Source organism: Spermophilus citellus (genome assembly GCF_964194105.1).
Source record: "Spermophilus citellus genome assembly, chromosome: 8".
NCBI classification, from domain to species: Eukaryota; Metazoa; Chordata; class Mammalia; order Rodentia; family Sciuridae; genus Spermophilus; species Spermophilus citellus.
Window position 1 is genome coordinate 107,161,506 of NC_138189.1, and position 18,746 is coordinate 107,180,251.

At 34.9% G+C, this 18,746-nt stretch overlaps 1 protein-coding gene across 1 annotated transcript; it reads left to right on the top strand.

Moving 5' to 3' along the window:
- The first annotated feature begins 747 nt into the window (after positions 1-747).
- Positions 748-14,987, top strand: LOC308654854 (all-trans-retinol dehydrogenase [NAD(+)] ADH4-like). The gene is made up of 9 exons (XM_081304546.1): positions 748-824; positions 2,197-2,298; positions 3,439-3,580; positions 4,030-4,117; positions 5,713-5,944; positions 7,732-7,992; positions 10,813-10,948; positions 12,306-12,444; positions 14,589-14,987. Exons 1-9 carry the CDS (start codon positions 807-809, stop codon positions 14,611-14,613), a joined length of 1,143 nt encoding a protein of 380 aa, XP_081160672.1. The 5' UTR covers positions 748-806; the 3' UTR covers positions 14,614-14,987.
- Positions 14,988-18,746: the final 3,759 nt, after the last annotated feature.

Genomic DNA, 18,746 nt, shown 5'->3' on the forward strand with positions numbered 1-18,746 from the left:
GCGATGCCTTTTTAGCAACCTGAACATAAGTATTTTAATATTTTAAGATGGCATCCTTACTAGTATATGTGGGCTGAATATCATCCTAAATTTTCCCTAAGAAAACTCAAATACATGTACAACAGGATACATGAAAAGAATTTTTATGCAACCACTAAGTTATCATAAGCACAAAAATGGAAAGGGGGAAAAAAGCAGAAAAGAAAGCAGATGAATAAATTATGGTCAATTCCTGCAGGGGGGTTTCAACAGTAATGTGAATAAATTACAAGTACAGGCAATGTGAATGAATGTCACAGAGGAAAAAAATACATGAAAGAATACATACATTATTATTCTGTTCATATAATTTTAATAGATAAAACTATTATATAGGGAAGCATAGATATATAGTAAAACCATAAAATAGGCAAGGAAAAGATTATTCAGGTTGTGAAGAAGAATGGGTAAAAGGGAGGTTTCAGGGCAATAGAAAAGTCCTTTATTTAATAATTATTTTTAACTCATCCTTATGTGTTTAATGCATGTTTCTCTATTTTATATTTTGCCATAAAAGAAAAAAGTAACAAACAAATCTTGGACTGTCTAAGAACAACAAATTTACAGCTACAATGTGAGAGCAAAAGTGACTTGGTGAGAGGCAGAGCTAGGAAGCAATAAAATAGAATGAAAATGATTGGAGACTGGAACAGCAGCAAAGATATTTATTCAAAGATTTCATAATACATGGGCACAGAGCGCGCTGGATACAGGTCAAAGTCTTATTAAGTCAGAAAGAAATTTCCAAGGCAAACTTTGCAAGAAAAATGGGCACCAAGGGGAAAGTAAGTAAATAAGCTACATCTTATTTCAGTGTGTGCTTTTTTGTGTCCTTGTATATTTGCTAAAAGAGGCTTCCTTCAGGTATTACTCCCAGAGCACAGCATTTAAAGTTGAATAAAAGAATATGAGTGATTCCTATGCTAGAAATTTATTCTAAGGAAATAACTGATGATTTGCCAAAATGTTTTCTAGAAGGGTACTCAATTCAATATTATTTAAATGCCAGAAAAATTGAAGTTTAAGTAACTATACTATAGCCATAAAACAATATTAATTGGTAGAAGAAAGATTACAAAATACGACATATACTATGAACACAGTTGGGATACTCAAAGGGATTTACATCAAAAGCATAAAGTGAATAATAAAAGTAGAGATTAATTTTTTCCTTTTTTGCATTTTGAAACTTCCTGTAATTAATATATATTTCATTTGTAATAAAATTAATGATGATTATAAACATAATTCTAAGTCATATGAAACTATTGAAAATAGATCTTAAAATGGTCAAAGACTGAGAAAACTATTTTAAAATAGTAGTTAGAATGGAGGATTATAAGTTCATTTCTTTAAATGTTGCTTATATTTGAAATAAAAGTAGAATTTGATGCTAGAAAAAAATTTTAATCCTGGGATTATAGAATCCTAAATGTTTAAATTTCTTTTCAAATGTGTTTACCCAAATTATTGCAAAGAGACAAAATTTTTATTTAACTATAGCCTACTAATAAATTTAGTAATTTTGTGAGCCTCACTTTTCCAATTTTTAATGAATCGCCTAGGGATTTTGTTCAAATGCAGATTTCAATTTAGTAGATTTGGGCAGGACTTTCTTCTCTAAGGAGTTTTCCCAGATAATGTGAATAACTGCTGGTCTTGTGACCACACTTAAGGAATAAACATATAAAACACATCTGTGTTCTAACAATGAAGACTCAGGTAATTCAGAGCAGCTTACAAATGGTTCATTCAACAAATACTTATTGGCTATCTACCAAACATTTTAAAGACTATAAATGTATCTTCTTTGTTAAGGAAAAAAAACAAAAGCATTAGGATTAATCTTAACACACCTGTTTTTTTCAATAAAAAGTGTAATAAGTATAATGTAGAATTTAATATGTTCAATTAAGTTTCCTTGTCTTAAAAATAAAAATAAAATAATTAAATATAATATCCAACCACAAACACCTCAACTGTTTTTCATAAAAATATGGTATCAGCACACTGTTTTTATCCCCACAACATCCTGTGTCTCCTCTCTCTCTCCCTCCCTCCCCCTCCCTCCCTCCCTCCCTCCCTCTCTCTCTCTCTCTCTCTCTCTCTCTCTCTCTCTCTCTCTCTCTCTTTCTCTTCCTCCTTTCTCTCTTTCAGGTTATTAAATGCAAAGCAGCCATTGCCTGGGAAACAGACAAGCCCCTTTGCATTGAAGAGATTGAAGTAGCTCCCCCGAAGGCCCATGAAGTTCGAATTCAGGTGAGTGGGGCCTTTCCCTGCCTGAAAGGGACTCTCAGCACAAAGTGCTCCATTTCTTTCAGTTATGTCCTGTAATGGTATGACTGAGAGTCTTGTTTTCACTGTGGAGGAGTTGTATTTTTTAGGTCCACATAAAAATGGGCATTATCCCCAAGAAGGATAAATTATTGATCATTTTAGTAATTTTTGATGATGACTTAAAATTTAATTGAACAATCTTAATCTTGATTGTCAACCCTTAATAAGACAAAAGAATTTGCTTTGGCTTAGAATTAGTTTACTTTTTATTATTCAATTACCAATCATTGGAAAGTGTTTAAAAAAAAAAAAAACATGAGAGAGAGACCCAAAACAAGGAAGAAGGAAACCCTTGAGAAATGTCCTGGGCATTATGAGAGCCTAGGTGCCCAGAGGAATGGCAGGAATGGGTCATCAGAGAGAAGAACAAAGGACAATGTCACAGTTGGCATAGTTGGACATGGTCTCCATTTTTTTCTCAGGGCCAACACTACTTATGTGAAAATGAATGGGATAGCCTCATGGACAGATCCTAAAGAATTATACAAGATACATTGATAATTAATTATAAAAATGTCTGTCTTTTAACTATAAAAGATTGATTACCTTGAATACAATTTCAACAAAACTTGAACAAGCCATAGAAACCCACATTCCCTCCATTCCCTCTGCCTAATAATTACTTATACCTATTACATTTGCTTTTTCCTCTCCTAGAGACAGTAATTACCAATCCTATCTCTCTCTCTCTCTCTCTTTTTTTTTTTTTTTTGGTGGACTCAATATCTTTATTTTGTTTTTATGTTGTGCTGAGAATCAAACCCAGTGCCTCACGCATGGAGCGTGCTACCACTTGAGCCACATCCCCAGCCCCCAATCCTATCTCTTTTTGTGATCTTTCTGACAACAATGAAAGGTAGAAAATATAAGTGCTTTATAGGAGGAAAAGAATCTAATCTCGTATAGTTTTTATTCATTCTTTTTTCTTAAAATGTAACAGTTTTATTGAGTTATAGTAGTGTTGTAATGCTTCAATATGACATTGGGCTCAAAATCATATATAATATCTAATCCAATAATATAACTGCAGAAACACCACTCAAGTCTGTGATTGCTTTATAGGTAATCGCCACTTCCATATGCCATACTGATGCCCACAATATTGATCCTAAATTTAAGGAGGCTCTTTTTCCAGTGATCCTTGGCCATGAATGTGCAGGAATAGTGGAAAGTGTTGGGCCAGGAGTGACCAACTTCAAAGCAGGTATTTTAATTTCTGATTCCAATTAAATAAAAATATCAGTGTTGTGTGTGTGTGTGTGTGTGTGATAATTTCATGTAGCCCATGTGGTTCAGCTTTTCTGATATACAAGGATGTTCTGTTCCGTGCAGAATATTTGGAAATGTAATAAACAATAGTCATGCTATAGAGAGTTGCACTAAGAGCACCATCTCTGACAGAACTCTGTACCTGATAATACCCATTCGGATTTGTTAGTTGATTCATAAGAACTTTTTTTTAAAAAAAGACAGTATATACAAAACTTAAGAGAGTGCACAATCATGTAAGGTAATAAATATTTTAGCTACCTGTACTTTCAGTTGAATATAAAATTTATACTATAAAAATGGTGTTTTCCACCAATTCATCTGCAGTAAACTATTTCAAGTATCATCTTTAGGCACTATCCAACATGTGGCCTTTCTTTCTAGGTGACAAAGTCATTCCATTCTTTGCACCTCAATGTAAAAAATGCAAGTTCTGTCTGAGTCCTCTCACAAATCTTTGTGGAAAACTCAGGTAAGCTTTATACACTGGTAATGAGAGTATACATTGGCATGAATATTTGGGGCAACACATTGACAACACCCAAATGGAGCTGAAGAGAAGCAATCCTGCCCCCTAATTCCACTTATAGGTATATACAATACACTGTTCCAAATGCATACTAAGAGACATATGCTAGAATGTTCCTTGCAACATTGTTTATAATAGTAATCAACTGAAAGCAGCATGAATGTCCATCAATAAGGTAGTAACACAATGGAATATAATATAAAAATGAAAATGGCAATGGCTGGAGAGTCTAAATCTTTATTACTCTGTTTGTATTTTACTGAGACTATAGAAGGATTCATTTTTCCTTAACGATGATTGAAACTGGTTATTTAAGAAGTTAAAATGATACCACTCTAACAATGTTTTATTGTGCCTTGATTATCTTACCTATAAAATAGGGATGATACTATCAGCTGCTTTGTAAAATTGTTAAAGATATTCAAAGAATTATACTATTTTGCAAAGTTTCGATGAAATAATGGATTTAGACAATGATCATAAATTATAATATCACAAAAAGAGATGATCAGAAATTATGTCCCTCCAGATGAAATGCATTATACCACCTTTGAAGTATTTCCACAAAACTATAAAACCTGAATCCCAACAAGCATTTATATTTTTTTAAATGCTTATTTAGAAAGAAAAACAAAAACAGAGAAAGATGTGAAACCAGATTTCATGAATGTGATCGGCAAAATCCACTAAGAGGAAAATTCTATAGAACAAATGACTCAGTTACAACAAACAAATTGCAAAAAAAAAAAAAGGAGAGGAAAGAATCTACAAATTAAAAGAGATTCAAGATACATGTCAACCAAATGCAATATGTGGACCTAAAAGAATCTGAGAAAAACCAGGAGACATGGCCCATGCCAGTAATTCCAGTAGCTGAGGCAGGAGGATCACAAGTTCAAGGGCAGCCTCAACAACTTAGCAAGAACTCGACTCAAAATTTTAAAAAATAAAAAGAGTTGAGTATGGGGCTCAGCAGTAAGACATCTCTGGATTCAATCCCCAGTACCACCCACACACAAAAAAAGAAAAAATCTCACAAAGAAAGAAAAAAAAAGAATCTTTTAGAGATACATACTGAAATATTTCTATATAGATGAAAATGGTGATGTCTGAGATTTGCTTCAAAATAGTCCACGGCAGGGAGAGAGATACAGATTGTGGAGGGGTAATAGATGTGAATAGATTGCCCTTGAGTTGATAGTCACTGAAGTTGGGAGATGGGTACGTGGGAGTTCAGTATGCTATTCTACTTTCGTATCTATTTGAATTTTCTGTAATAAAAAAATGTATGAGCTAGTATACATACAGCCTTTGCATTTAATGAAAGTTTGTTCTTACCTTTAAAATGCTTCTAACAGACTACATGTTAATTTGAAAAGTGACAAGTTATTTTCTCAATTTTTCCATCTTAACTCCATATAATTGCCATTAACAAATAAAAACACCCAACATTTTTTGTTGGGAAATGGTCCGTCCCATTTAGTTCTCTCTCTCTCTCTCTCTCTCTCTCTCTCTCTCTCTCTCTCTCTCTCTCTCAGGAATTTTGAAACTCCTAATATTGATCAAGAACTAATGGAAGACAAAACCAGCAGGTTTACCTGCAAAGGAAAATCAATTTACCACTTCATGGGAGTCAGTTCATTCTCTCAGTACACGGTGGTGTCAGACGTCAATCTTGCCAAAATAGATGACGATGCAAACTTAGAGAGAGTTTGTCTGATTGGATGTGGATTTTCATCTGGCTATGGGGCTGCAATCAACACTGCCAAGGTAAATTGTTAAACACAGATTGTGTAAAACAGACGTTACAATATGATAGTGTTACATTTTCAGGTCTTAACGTTTTAATCTTTAATTCATTTTGAATTGATATTTGTATATGGTATAAAATAAGGATCTACTCTCATTTTCTATATATGGATATAAGTTTTCCCAGCCCCATTTATTAAATAGACTGTCATTTCCTCGTTGCATAAATTAAAGCAAGTGATGTTTGTCCTCTCTGTTACTTATTTTGTTTCCAACTTAAAAGGTGTTAAGAATTTATCTGGGACATATTTTCTCTTTCTCTCTCTCTCTATTTCTTTTCTTTTTTTTGGAAGGGGGGGCTATGATTTAATCCTAACAGCTTGCCATCCTCTTTGGGAAATATTAATTAAGCATCTCTCTGTATTCAATCTGGTAAGTAGAATAAATATACCAGTTATAGCATCTTTTCTTACCATTTTGTGTATTGCTCATTTAATTCAATTTAACAAGCATTTATTCAAGACTCAACACAGAGAAGACACTCTTAGAAAATAATGGGGAAGATTAAAAAGTCTCTGCCTTTTAAAAAAACTTAGTCTTTAAAGAAACACATATACACATAATTATTCATGGCATATTCAATATAAGTTTTTTTGTGAAAGGAAAAGCAAAAGGATAGGCACTATTTCTAGCTGAAGAATTAAGAAAATTTTCATGAAGAAATATGCTTATATCAGAAATAGAAGTACAGGTTAAGTTTTTGTTGTTGTTGTTGTTGTTTTGGTATGTGTGTGTGATGCTGGGGATTGAACCCAGGGCCTTATGCATGTGAGGAAAGCACTCTACTGAGCTATATCCCCAGCCTAGGAATAGGTTTTAATTAGAGGAAATTAAGATCAAAAGTACATCAGGCTGAAGGAACAGCAGGAAATAAGGCATGAGGAGAGGAAAGTGCAATGATTTGCTGTGGGTGTTGTAATGGGATATCATGGAGATGGAGATGGAATGTAAACAGAGGTCAGAGAGCAAAGATCCTTCAATGCCATGCAAAGATATTTGGACTTCAATTCCATTTAAATGAATTAACAATTTAGAATGATCAAGTGAGTCAATTCACATTTTAAAAAGTATTAGTGATCCTTGAAAACTATAGTGTTAATAAAGCTAAATTAGATTTATTAGAAATATAGATGTCAAATGACCTATAATCCAATTTAAGAAAAAAAAATAAACAGTTTAGAATGTCTGGGGGTTTGAATTTTGTTCTGACAACATTAAAGGAAAAGTAAAACAAGGGAATTATTTCCACTTGGGTTAGTCTCTTATATACTGATAACCTTAATAGATTGTAAATAATTCTCCAAATTTAAGTAGAAATGCATCATTTTCACATTGCCAATTTTTTTTTCTGTTGGCAACATATATACTTTACAACAGGCAGTCTTTTATTTATATGTCTGAACATTCATCTCACCCTCTCCTTCAAAAGAAAAAAAATATAGGACAGCTGCTTTATTTTTATTATTTTTATTATTGTTGTTGTTGTTATTATTATTATTATTATTATTATTATTATTATTATTATTATTATTTACTGGGGATTAAACCAGGGGTGCTTTACCACTTAGCTACATCCCCAGCCATTCTAATTTTTTGAGATGGGGTCTCACTAAGTTACTAAGGGTCTTGTTAAGTTGCTGGGGCTTGCCTCATACTTGTGATCCTCCTGCCTCAGCTATTCAAGTCACTGCGATTACAAGCACCACACGTTGCAGGACTAGCTTCTTTAAAAGTGTCTCTACCTACAGGTCACACCTGGTTCTACTTGTGCTGTTTTTGGCCTAGGAGGTGTAGGTCTTTCTGCTGTAATTGGTTGTAAAATAGCAGGAGCTTCCAGAATCATAGCTATTGACATCAATAGTGAAAAGTTTGCAAAGGCCAAAGCCCTAGGAGCCACTGACTGCCTCAATCCTAGAGACCTGGATAAACCCGTTCAGGAGGTCATCATTGAATTGACCAATGGAGGTGTGGATTTTGCCATTGATTGTGCAGGAGGATCTCAAACTATGGTATGTATATTTTTTTCCTCAGATATATTTAAATTTATAGACACTGAAATTCTTCATATATTACCTGTATGTTCTGGTTGGCTGTTTACCTCATTTTATTTGACTTAATAGTCAAAGAGGGCATTTTTCTTTTCCTTTTTTTTTTCCTTTTTTGGCAGTACTGGTGATTGAATCCAGAGGCTCTCTACCACTCGGCTACATATCCAGCCCTTCTTAAAAACTTTTTATTTTGGAACAAGTTCTCATTCATTTCCCAGGCTAGCCTTGAACCAGAGATCCTCTTGCCTCAGCCTTCCAAGTCACTGGGATTACAGGCATGTGCCACTGTGGCTGGCTGGCTGGGGTAAAGGGCATTTCTTTAGCTAATTAAAAATTAAGAAACCCCCCAAATTATCTTTTAGGAATAAAAAACTGGAATGAGAATGAAATTGGGAAATATTATTTCTAGCCTAATATGTTGAACATTTAAAAGGAAACTCAAAAGAAAAATCAACATCTACAAATAATCAACAAATAATGCTAGTGTGGCTGCTTATCACAAGAGAAAAGTGAACTCACAAAGATAGATAGTATTGGCATTTGGGAAGTGCTGTGGTTTGAATGTGCTGCTCAAGGTTCAAGTGTTGAGAGTTTGGTCCTCTGTGTGAACATGAATTTGATCTTAATGATCTTTAATCCTCTAGTTTAGCCTACATAACCCAATGGAACAATTATAAAGTTATAACAGTTTACAGTTCAAGAAAGTTTTGCCAATTCAACCAAAAATAGTTCTTACCAAAAGTTATCACTGTCTACCAAATGAAACCCTGTATTTGCATATAGTGCCATTTCAACCAAGTCATCATTATAGAGGATAATTCCTTGTTTGGAGCAATGCTCCAAAATGTAGGAAAAGAAATAGGAAAAGCATTAAAAACAGAAACAAAACAAGAGTCAACTTGTAAAAAGTAAACAATTACTTTAAGGTGATAAGTAGTGCCTGTGGTCTTTTCCTCTCTCCATGTGTCTTTTGATACAGTATATGTAAACAAAAATGTTTCTGCCATACAATAAATGCAGAGAGTAGAAGTATTAATCTTTAGAAGCGTTTACAATTATCAAAACAATAAATAAACACATATTCAAATAAAAAAATTCAAAATACTTCCCAAAAGCTCTCATCATTGCATCTTCCATCACTGGTATGAGAGGAAGAAGAGAGAGAGAGATTGATTGCTTCTTTCATACAGTGATCAGTGATGTGAAGGAGCCTGTTACAACATCTATAAAAGTAAAAATTGACCCAAAAGGTCAGAATGAAGTTGACCACAAGCCATGTGGTACAAAGTTTACACTTTTCTTCTATAGGATCAGTCTCAAAAGATTAAAATTGTGTATCTATTTACCTTAGGATTTCTATATGGAATGGTCATTCATAAGTATATATCTTTTTTTTTTTTTTTTTTAACCCTCTGGCTCCACTTCGCTGCGCTTCTCTGTTTTGCGCGTGCGCTGCTTCCTTATCCTGCTGTAGCTCCCCAGCTTCACTCTGGGGGGCGCTCGAGGGCTGGCGCTCTCAAGCCTACCCCCTTCCCTGATTGTCAATGACCCATTTTTTTTTTTTTTTTTGAGAGAGGAGAGAGAGGGAGAGAGGAGAGAGAATTTCTAATATTTATTTTTTAGTTCTCGGCGGACACAACATCTTTGTTGGTATGTGGTGCTGAGGATCGAACCCCGGCGTGCCGCACGCATGCCAGGCGAGCGCGCTACCGCTTGAGCCACCCAGCCCATAAGTATATATCTTTTTGAAGCTTATTTACATGTTCAGTTTTTGGCATTTTAATATTAACTGCAAATTTGCAGTAGGTTAACATAATAACGTTCTCTCTTTCCCTCATGCAAAGATCAATGTATGTCCAAACAACTCTCCTGAGCCACCGTCTTCCATGTGATAACTCAGCAATCAAGGAAATGTAAACTCCTGGCTTCAGTCTCAACTTGAGGCCATCTTCGTTGTTAGAACAAGAGAAAATATGGTTGGCAGGATGCAATCTGCCTGTGAGACGGCTTAAAAAATGTAGGAAAGCAGATGAAATGTTTAATGAACAGAACAGTGTTATTTTCTATTAAGACTTTTGCCCTATGTTTTAAATAGCATTTTTTTTATTTATCCTATCCTTTTTGTTTGTTTGTTTTTTAAGTTGCAGCTGGACAGAATACCTTTATTTTATTTATTTATTTTTTATGTGGTGCTGAGGATCAACCCCAGTGCCTCACACATGCTAGGCAAGCCATCTACCACTGAGCCACAACTGCAGCCCCTATTTATCCTATCTTTAGATCTTCTAAGTACAGAGTGTACACCTCATTTCTTAGGTTCCAGGAAATAACTGATTTTTCATGACTTTTAAAGATTTTGATCCCAGGTCCCTGGAATTGCAGATATTTTAGTAAATGCCCATGGTGGATTATCAAAAACTTGTTGATTAAAGTTTATAACATCTTTTTTAGATCTTTTCTAACTCCGTGTATGTATATGCTTCCCTTGATACCCAATGATTTGTATTGCAGAGTCAATATAACTACTGTATTGTACAGAGTAAAATAATTGTTTTATTTGTTTCTTTTTGGATAAGCTAAGAATTGTATTGAATGTTCTATCTATAACACAACACTACAGCTTCAAGGATCAATCTACAATGATAGTATAACCTCATTAACTTGAATCCCAGTATCTAGTATGCAGAGTTCGATACATTTTCCCTAAATATTGTATATATCAACACTGGAGTTTATGTATTACTTTTCTACTTACTCAGGTAATCTTTGTTTCACTTTCAGAGAGCAGCCCTGGACAGCACAGTAGTAGCTTGGGGATCATGTACTGTGGTTGGAGTAAAGTTTGGTGACAAAGGATTGGAAGTTTCTCCAGTAGAGCTACTATTGGGCCGCAAGATAAATGGAACATTCTTTGGTGGTTAGTTTTGGGTTTTTTTCTTTTCTGTCTTCATAGCTCTTAATTTTCTTCACAGTAGTACAAAAATTCTTAGAATAAAGATTATTGAAAGAAAATTTTAAAAATTATTTAAATAATGAGTACTTAGAATATATGTAAAGAGTACACAAAAACTATTTATTAACTGAAAGTAAGTGGAGCTTATATGAAAACTACAATTGGCAAATTGAAATTTAATTCACTTGATGAGAAGAAATCTTAGACTAGTTTTGATTTGCATTTCTCTAATTGCTAGAGATGTTGAACATTTTTTCATATATTTGTTGAATGATTGCTTATCCTCTTCTGAGAAGTGTCTGTTCAGTTCCTGGCAGCTATTAAGAATACAAACAACAATAAGTGTTGGCGAGGCTGTGGGGGCAAAGACACACTCATATATTGCTGGTGGGACTGCAAATTGGTGCAGCCAATCTGGAAAGCAAATCCTTGGAAAACTGGGAATGGAACCACCATTTGACCCAGCTATCCCACTCCTCAGTTTATACCAAAGGACTTTAAATTAGCACACTTCAGGGACAAAGCCAGAGCAATGTTTATAGCAGCACAATTCACAATAGCTAAATTGTGGAAACAACCCAGATGCCCTTCAGTAAATGAATGGATAGGGAAATTTTGGTATATATATACACAATGGAATATTACTCAGCATTAAAAGAGAATAAAATCATGGCATTTGCAGGTAAATGGATGGAGTTGGAGAATATAATGCTAAGTGAAGTAAGCCAATTCCAAAAAAACCAAAGGCCGAATGTTTTCTTTGATGTGAGGATACTGACTCATAATGGCAATGGTGGTGGAGCATGGGAGGAATGGAGAACTTTAGATAGACAAGGGGAAGGAGGGGAAGGGAGGGGGTAGGAAAGATGGTGGAATGAGTTAGAAACCATTACCATAAGTACATGTATAAAGACACGAATGATGTGAAAATACTTTGAGTACAACCAGTGACTTGAAAAATTGTGCTCTATATGTGTAATATGAAATGAATTGCATTCTGCCGTCATATATAACAAATTAGATTAAATAATTAATTTAATTTAAAAAAAAGAAATTTAATTCACTTTACATGGAAATGAACACAGATGAATAAAAGGTAAACTTTGATTTCATTGAGGAAGTTCCTTATCTAGAATAGAAAATAGTCTTGAATTTTGCTTATGAAGAAAATTTTTGTAAAAGAACAGAAAGTTAAAGATGGAGGGGAAGAGTTTAATCATTTGACCTAATAATTTCATTCATTCAGCAAACACACTGATGAAAACACTTTCTTCATGTCAAGTACATGTATTTATTTATTTGCATTTTGGCCAAATTATAGGTTGGAAAAGTGTAGATTCTGTCCCAAAGCTGGTTAATGACTACAAGAATAAGAAATTTGATCTGGATGCATTGGTGACTCATACCCTGCCTTTTGACAAAATCAATGAGGCATTTGACCTGATGCACCAAGGAAAAAGGTAAATTACCAAATAAATGATTGAGTGTTTAGAAAAACTTTATGATGATTCTATTTTTTTTTAATAATTGGTTTGTCTTTTCTGATTTTCTATGTCATAAATACTAGATTTGCTAGTACTTTTAGCAAATATATTAAATAATGGTCATTAAAAAAAGATAAAGGCTTCTATTTCCATAATATACACTGCTACCACATAGAGTACTGTTATAAATTAACATATTTTTTTCTCTTTCACAAATAAATGTTAACTCAGTTGGGTTGATCCCTGGAAGGAGAGGTTTCTATAGTTTAATGTTAGATCCCTATGATACAATATATTCCTAAATCTGGAAACATTATGTTTGGCAATTTTATACAAAGTGCTTATTCCACACCCTTCATGATCTGTGAAGCCATGGAAATGGGAGAAGAGTGACAGTACAGATACATAATAAATGCTTCAATTCTCTCATTCTCTTGCTTTGTCGTGAGGCTCCTATAGGATACTGACAATTTTAGCTATATTGTGTTGCCTTTTCTTGGAGCCTACGGATTGATTTATAACAATGTCCCAATTGATGAGTTCCTAGGGGTTGGGGTAAGACTAGTATCAATAATTTTAGTTAAAATATCCAAGCAGTCTTGATCTACAGATTCAAAGAGAAAAACACCAAGAGCAATGATATAGAGGAGATGCAGGATAAAGAAGAAATGAAGAGAGAAAACAGCAAAGGGCTGGGAGGCATAGGTCTTTGGTATCAGGACCCAGACTACTTCATGGGAAAGAAACCTGAGAAAATATTCCCACTGACATAACTCCCCAATTTACAAACATGTTATCCACAAAATATCAAAAAGAAGTTCAATTAAAAATAAGAAAATATAAAATGTTTGGGGTTTGTGTTTAGGGAGTTTGGGGGGGGGTTTGTTTTGTTTTGTTTTGTTGTTTTTTCAGTCTTGGGAATTGAACACAGGGACATTCTACCTCTGAGATCCATCCCTAGTCTTTTTAATTTTGAGACAGAGTCTTACTAAGTTGATCAAGTTGGCCTGGAACTTTAGATCCTCCTGCCTCTGCCTCCCAAGACACTGAGATTACAGGCACGCACTACCCTATAAATATTATTTTTTAAAACACCACATAAATTTAGTATATAAGCCCTAAATAGCTTACTTAATCTCAACATGTCCATAGGAATATTCCTCAGGTTAGGAGTTGGGTTGGAGTTTAGAGCCTTAGAATCTGGTGATCAGATCCTCTGCCACAACCCCTTGACCCTGGAGTTCTTGGTCACCGATATACCCACAAACTAAATGAAAATGCTGCATTGCTTTATTAGATGGGCAAGCCTCCCATAGTCTAGTAATTAGTGGCAGAGTAGAAGCCTAGGGATAGATGTGTGAGTGGGCCTTTCTACTCCCTCACTGGCTCCCTGAGGAAACCACCTGACCATCCACACAGATGAAAAGATAGCAACAGGAAAAACAGAAGATGGGCCTTGCCATACATACTTACCATATGGGAACAGGAAGCACCCAAGAGGACAGATTTTCCCAACAAACCAACTGTACAAAAACAAGGGAATGGATAGAAGGGCATGGGGCACGATTAACTGACTAGCCTGCTAAGATGCAGTGAAGCTGCCTCAGAGTGAGGAAAGGACACAGAGGTTCTCCCTCCACAGGTAGATGTAGCCTCCAGTTCCTGGGTGAAAAAAATATTTAGGCATGGTACCCTAATGATTGCCAGAGCTACACAGCTCAGAGTTATGTCTGAGAGAAAGAATTTTCTGTCCTTGAGGTTTATCTCCTTACTTTGTTTCCAAATGTTGGAATTATTAAGGATTGAAAACATTCAGATTCTCAGAAAGTAGCATCTCAATACACCAAGTTCCCCCTTCTTTGATGCCCAACTTGCCCTTGGCAATAGGAGAACCAAGAGCAATGACTATTCCAAGCCTCCCCACTTTCTAATACCATCTATAAAACATTATTAATGCAATGAATGGGAGAAATGACAAAATAGAAGAAATAAGACTTTACAACGTGAATGTTTATAAAAATTAGACCAAATCCTGAAATGAAAAGACAAAAATTATTTGTGGGCTTTGGCTAAATGTTTCATGTAAATTGTACTTAATATTGTTTTATTGTTATTAACAGCATCCGAACAGTCCTGACCTTTTGAAGATGCCAGGAACAATTTGGAATACTATTCAATTGAATCTGAAACTGTCTGATTAATATAGTACCTGATAGGATGGACCAAAGAAAACTATGAGCTGTAAATGCACATTTCTGTTAATGTCTCAACATAAAATAGCTATAAATGGTATGGCATCTACACTCATAAAATGTATTCAAATTTCCTATGTTAAATAATATGATTACTGAAGTATTCATGAATAGAACCATGTGATGTTTAGAAATTGTTTAAAATTAGTTCTGGGGACGTGAGAGTGGGCGATGAAAGAAAAATCATACATTTGTAATTTTTGAAGTTGGTAGACAAACTACAAGGAATTCCACTATACTGTTCTCTCTACTTTTGTCTATGTTAAGAATTTTCTACAATCCACCAATTTTTACTGGAAAAAAATCACTATATATTATATACATATATAAAAAATACTATCAAATAATTTTTGTGTTTGAATAAACTATAAACTACTCTTTTAAATAAGCTGCTAAATAGTTTTTCTTTTCAATATCTGTTAATTTCTTTTCTCTTAGCCCTACTTTATCATTATGTACTATAATCACACTATAGGATATAAGAATCTACATAATGTAGATTTTTTTAGGGGGGTGCTGGGAATTGAACTCAGGGGTACTCAATCACTAATCCACATCCCCAGCCCAATTTTGTATTTTATTTAGAGACTGGGTCTCACTGAGTTGCTTAGCACCTCACTTTTGCTGAGGCTGGCTTTGAACTCACAATCTTTCCATCTTGGCCTCTCTAGCTGGGGGGATTAAAGGCATGTGCCAGCACACCCTGCATATAAAGATTTTTAAAAAGGAAAAAATACATCTACCATCTCAAAGTTCTACCTGAAATAACTGCCATTTAATCTTTAATAATTATCATGACACATAATGTTTAATGCTTTACAGTTCAATGATCTGTAATTTACACTAACTTATGTTATTTTCTATAGTCAGCTAAAGGTAATATGAGCAGTTACTTACATTGCTTACTAATAAAATAATATGAGAAGTAAAAATATTCATAAATTTAACAGTAAGATTTATATTAAAAGTAGCAAAATGGGAGTTTTCAAGCTATCATACTTATAGATACTACAATGGACAGTTACAAAGGATAAGATACATAATATCAAATAAGAAAGACAAGATTCTAATCTGGAATAATTTCTGAAATCTCATTTTCTTTAAAAATTATCTACCACTTGGCCAATGAACTGAGGGAAAAACATCTCTGAAATTTTGGCTGAAGAGGGTAGCAAGATCTCAAAGCAGAAATATATTCCTGCTTATTTTTCTAATTAGAAATAGATGCTGGTTGATTTATCTGTAAATGATTCCTTGGTTGGCAATGTGGGGACTAGGACACACTGCTTGGATGGTTGCTTTTCAGGTGCAATTCCCTTCATCAGTTATCATCTCTCTCCTCCTCCTCTTTTTTGCTTCCTTGAATCCTTCATAGGTTCAGTTTAAGACCCAGCTCCTACTCAGATCTTTGCTGCCACAAAGCTGTTTTTGTTCCCTGATCTCCTTGGGTATTTAGTGTCTTTACTGAAATCTTAACACTCACTGCTTCTGGTTTGTTTTTGTTTTTGTTTCAAACATGCTTTTAATACTCCCTGAAGGCAGAACAAACCTTGAATCCATCCTCTGTCCTTTGCTAAATAAATTGTGTTGCTTGATAACAAAAGCTTAACCTCAGGAGTATCCAAATAGTTTATATTTACTCCTTTTTTGTTTAGGCGGGTATTGTAGGAGATTGAAACTAGGGCCTTACACATGCTAGGTAATCTCTCTACTACTGAGCTACAATCCCAGCCCACGTGTACTCTTTTAAGTGAAATTTTCCTAAAACATTTTTTATATTCATCTTTTTTTCCAAATAAAGAATCCCAAATCTAATCCTAAAAACTCATATTTATTATGATCACTAATTTTTATGCTGAATTGTGAACCAGTGACCTCTCCCTAACACTCCTGTAGTAAGTGTTCATCAATCTTCTAATTTCCATATCTACTTCTGTGATTTGAAAAACATCTTATTTTTCAATAATAAAAGCAGTTAGAAGTTGGATACAGTGATCCTGTTTATAATCCCAGCAATTCAGGAAGCTGAGGCAGGAGGATTGCAAGTTCAAGGCCAGCCTCAGCAGTTTAGTGAGATCCTGTTTCAAAATAAAATATAAAAAGGACTGAAGAGGTCGCTCAGTGGTAAAGCACCTCTGAGTTAAAAAAAATGCTGTTAAAATTATTTGTATAGTCAGTGAAACCCTAGAGTAAGGTGCATAGAGTTTAAGGCTCAACCTTAGTCATTCTTCAGTACATGCACCCAGATGAAACTCCTAGTTGATGTAAGGAGTGTACAATTCTCCAAAATGGATACCTAATGCCCAAGTTACCCAAATATATCTCTCCCAAAAATAAGAATTAATGTTGAATCTTTATATGACACATAGAGGAAAAAAATCAGATACCAATAACACAATTGGCAATATGTAGAAAACTTAAGAATCATACTTCAAAGGCATCAAAAAATATGCAAACTACTAACAATTGACCCCTTTCCTGATTGCTTTCATATTCATTCTTCACTTAAACAAGGTTGCTTTTTTGAAAGACTAGGGGCAATAGAACATTTCTAGAGTGTCAAGCCACTGAAACAAAGAACAGAACTTCACGCCTTCAAAGAAAAAATAAATTAAAAGGGCAATCTACTTTCTCTTGTTCTAAAAACTTTCTCCCCGGATGGGGGTGTAGCACCTGCCTGGCACACGTGAGGTCCTGGCTTCAGTCCCAAGCACTGAAAAAAAAAAAAAAAAAACACTCCCTAAAGAATTTCTCCAGAATTACCTCTACCCTCTTCCAAAAAGCTCTGGTCCAAACATGAAAATCTGTTTAAGGCACACATGTCATGGAACTTCAGGTTATTAAAGATTATTAAATTCTCAGGAAAAAAACATATTCTCCAATATAATAAGATACATGGGTCTTTAAAAAAGAAAAAAAATATTTTTGTGGGTATGAAATTTTTAAAATCTCTAAGAATGCCAGTTAACAGGGCGCTCAATATTTGAATTTAGGAGGTAGTGTGATCACAGCACTGTTTATACTTCCAAGAAGAAATAAAATTTTAAGATGTATGCACTATTTCTTCAAACACCTTAGACTCTCGTAGTTCTCAAAATGCTACTAGGGTGCCCTCTGGTGTTGTTTTATGTTTTTCCACCTCTCCATATCTCTCTCTCTCTCTCTCTCTCTCTCTCTCTCTCTCTCTCTCTCTCTCTCTCAATATTTTTTCCCCTTTGTTTTGGTACAAGGGTTTAACCCAGGTACCCCACTCCTGTTTTGTTTTTGTTTAATTTGAGAAAGGGTCTCACTAAGGTACTTAGGGCTCACTAAGTTGCTGAGGCTAGTCTTGAACTTGGGATCTTCCTGCCTCAGCCTCCTGAGTCTCTGGGATTACAGGTGTGCACCACCATGTCCAGCTTCCTAGATGCTGTTTTCTTCAGGACAAATAATTAGGAACAGAAAACAACAACTTTCATTTATACCATAGTGGGGTTTGTTGTTTTTTGTTTGGTTTAGTTTGGGGTTTTGTTTTTTTTTTTCTTTTTTTGGTATTCGGAATTGAACTCAGGGGTGCTCTACCACTGAACTACATCCCCAGCCTTTTTTATTTTAAAATAGAGATCTCACCAAGTTGCCCAGGCTGACCTTGAATTTGCAATCTTTTTGCCTCAGCCTCCAAATAGCTTGGATTATAGTTGTAGACCACTGTACCCAGCCATAGTTGACATTTTAAAGCGTATTTTTTTTAAGAGAGAGAGAGAATTTTAATATTTATTTTTTAGTTTTCAGCGGACATAATATCTTTGTATGCGGTGCTGAGGATCAAACCCGGGCCACACGCATGCCAGGAGAGCGCGCTACCACTTGAGCCACATCCCAGCCCTTAAAGCGTACTTTCATGTGCATTATTTCATCTGATTTCTTCAACACTTCCCACTATATTGTGGGGACAAATAAATGGAGTGCTGCATACATGGCATACATTAAGGGCGTCTGAGTGCTAGACAGGTGAGCAGCACACCTCTTACCCTGTAGCCCCAGCCC

Excerpts from the sequence above, each read along its gene's own strand:
- LOC308654854 (XM_081304546.1), top strand. Across the intron at positions 7,993-10,812 it reads CAGGAGGATCTCAAACTATG|AGAGCAGCCCTGGACAGCAC; the intron begins GTATGTATATTT and ends TTTCACTTTCAG. Across the intron at positions 12,445-14,588 it reads CTGATGCACCAAGGAAAAAG|CATCCGAACAGTCCTGACCT; the intron begins GTAAATTACCAA and ends TGTTATTAACAG.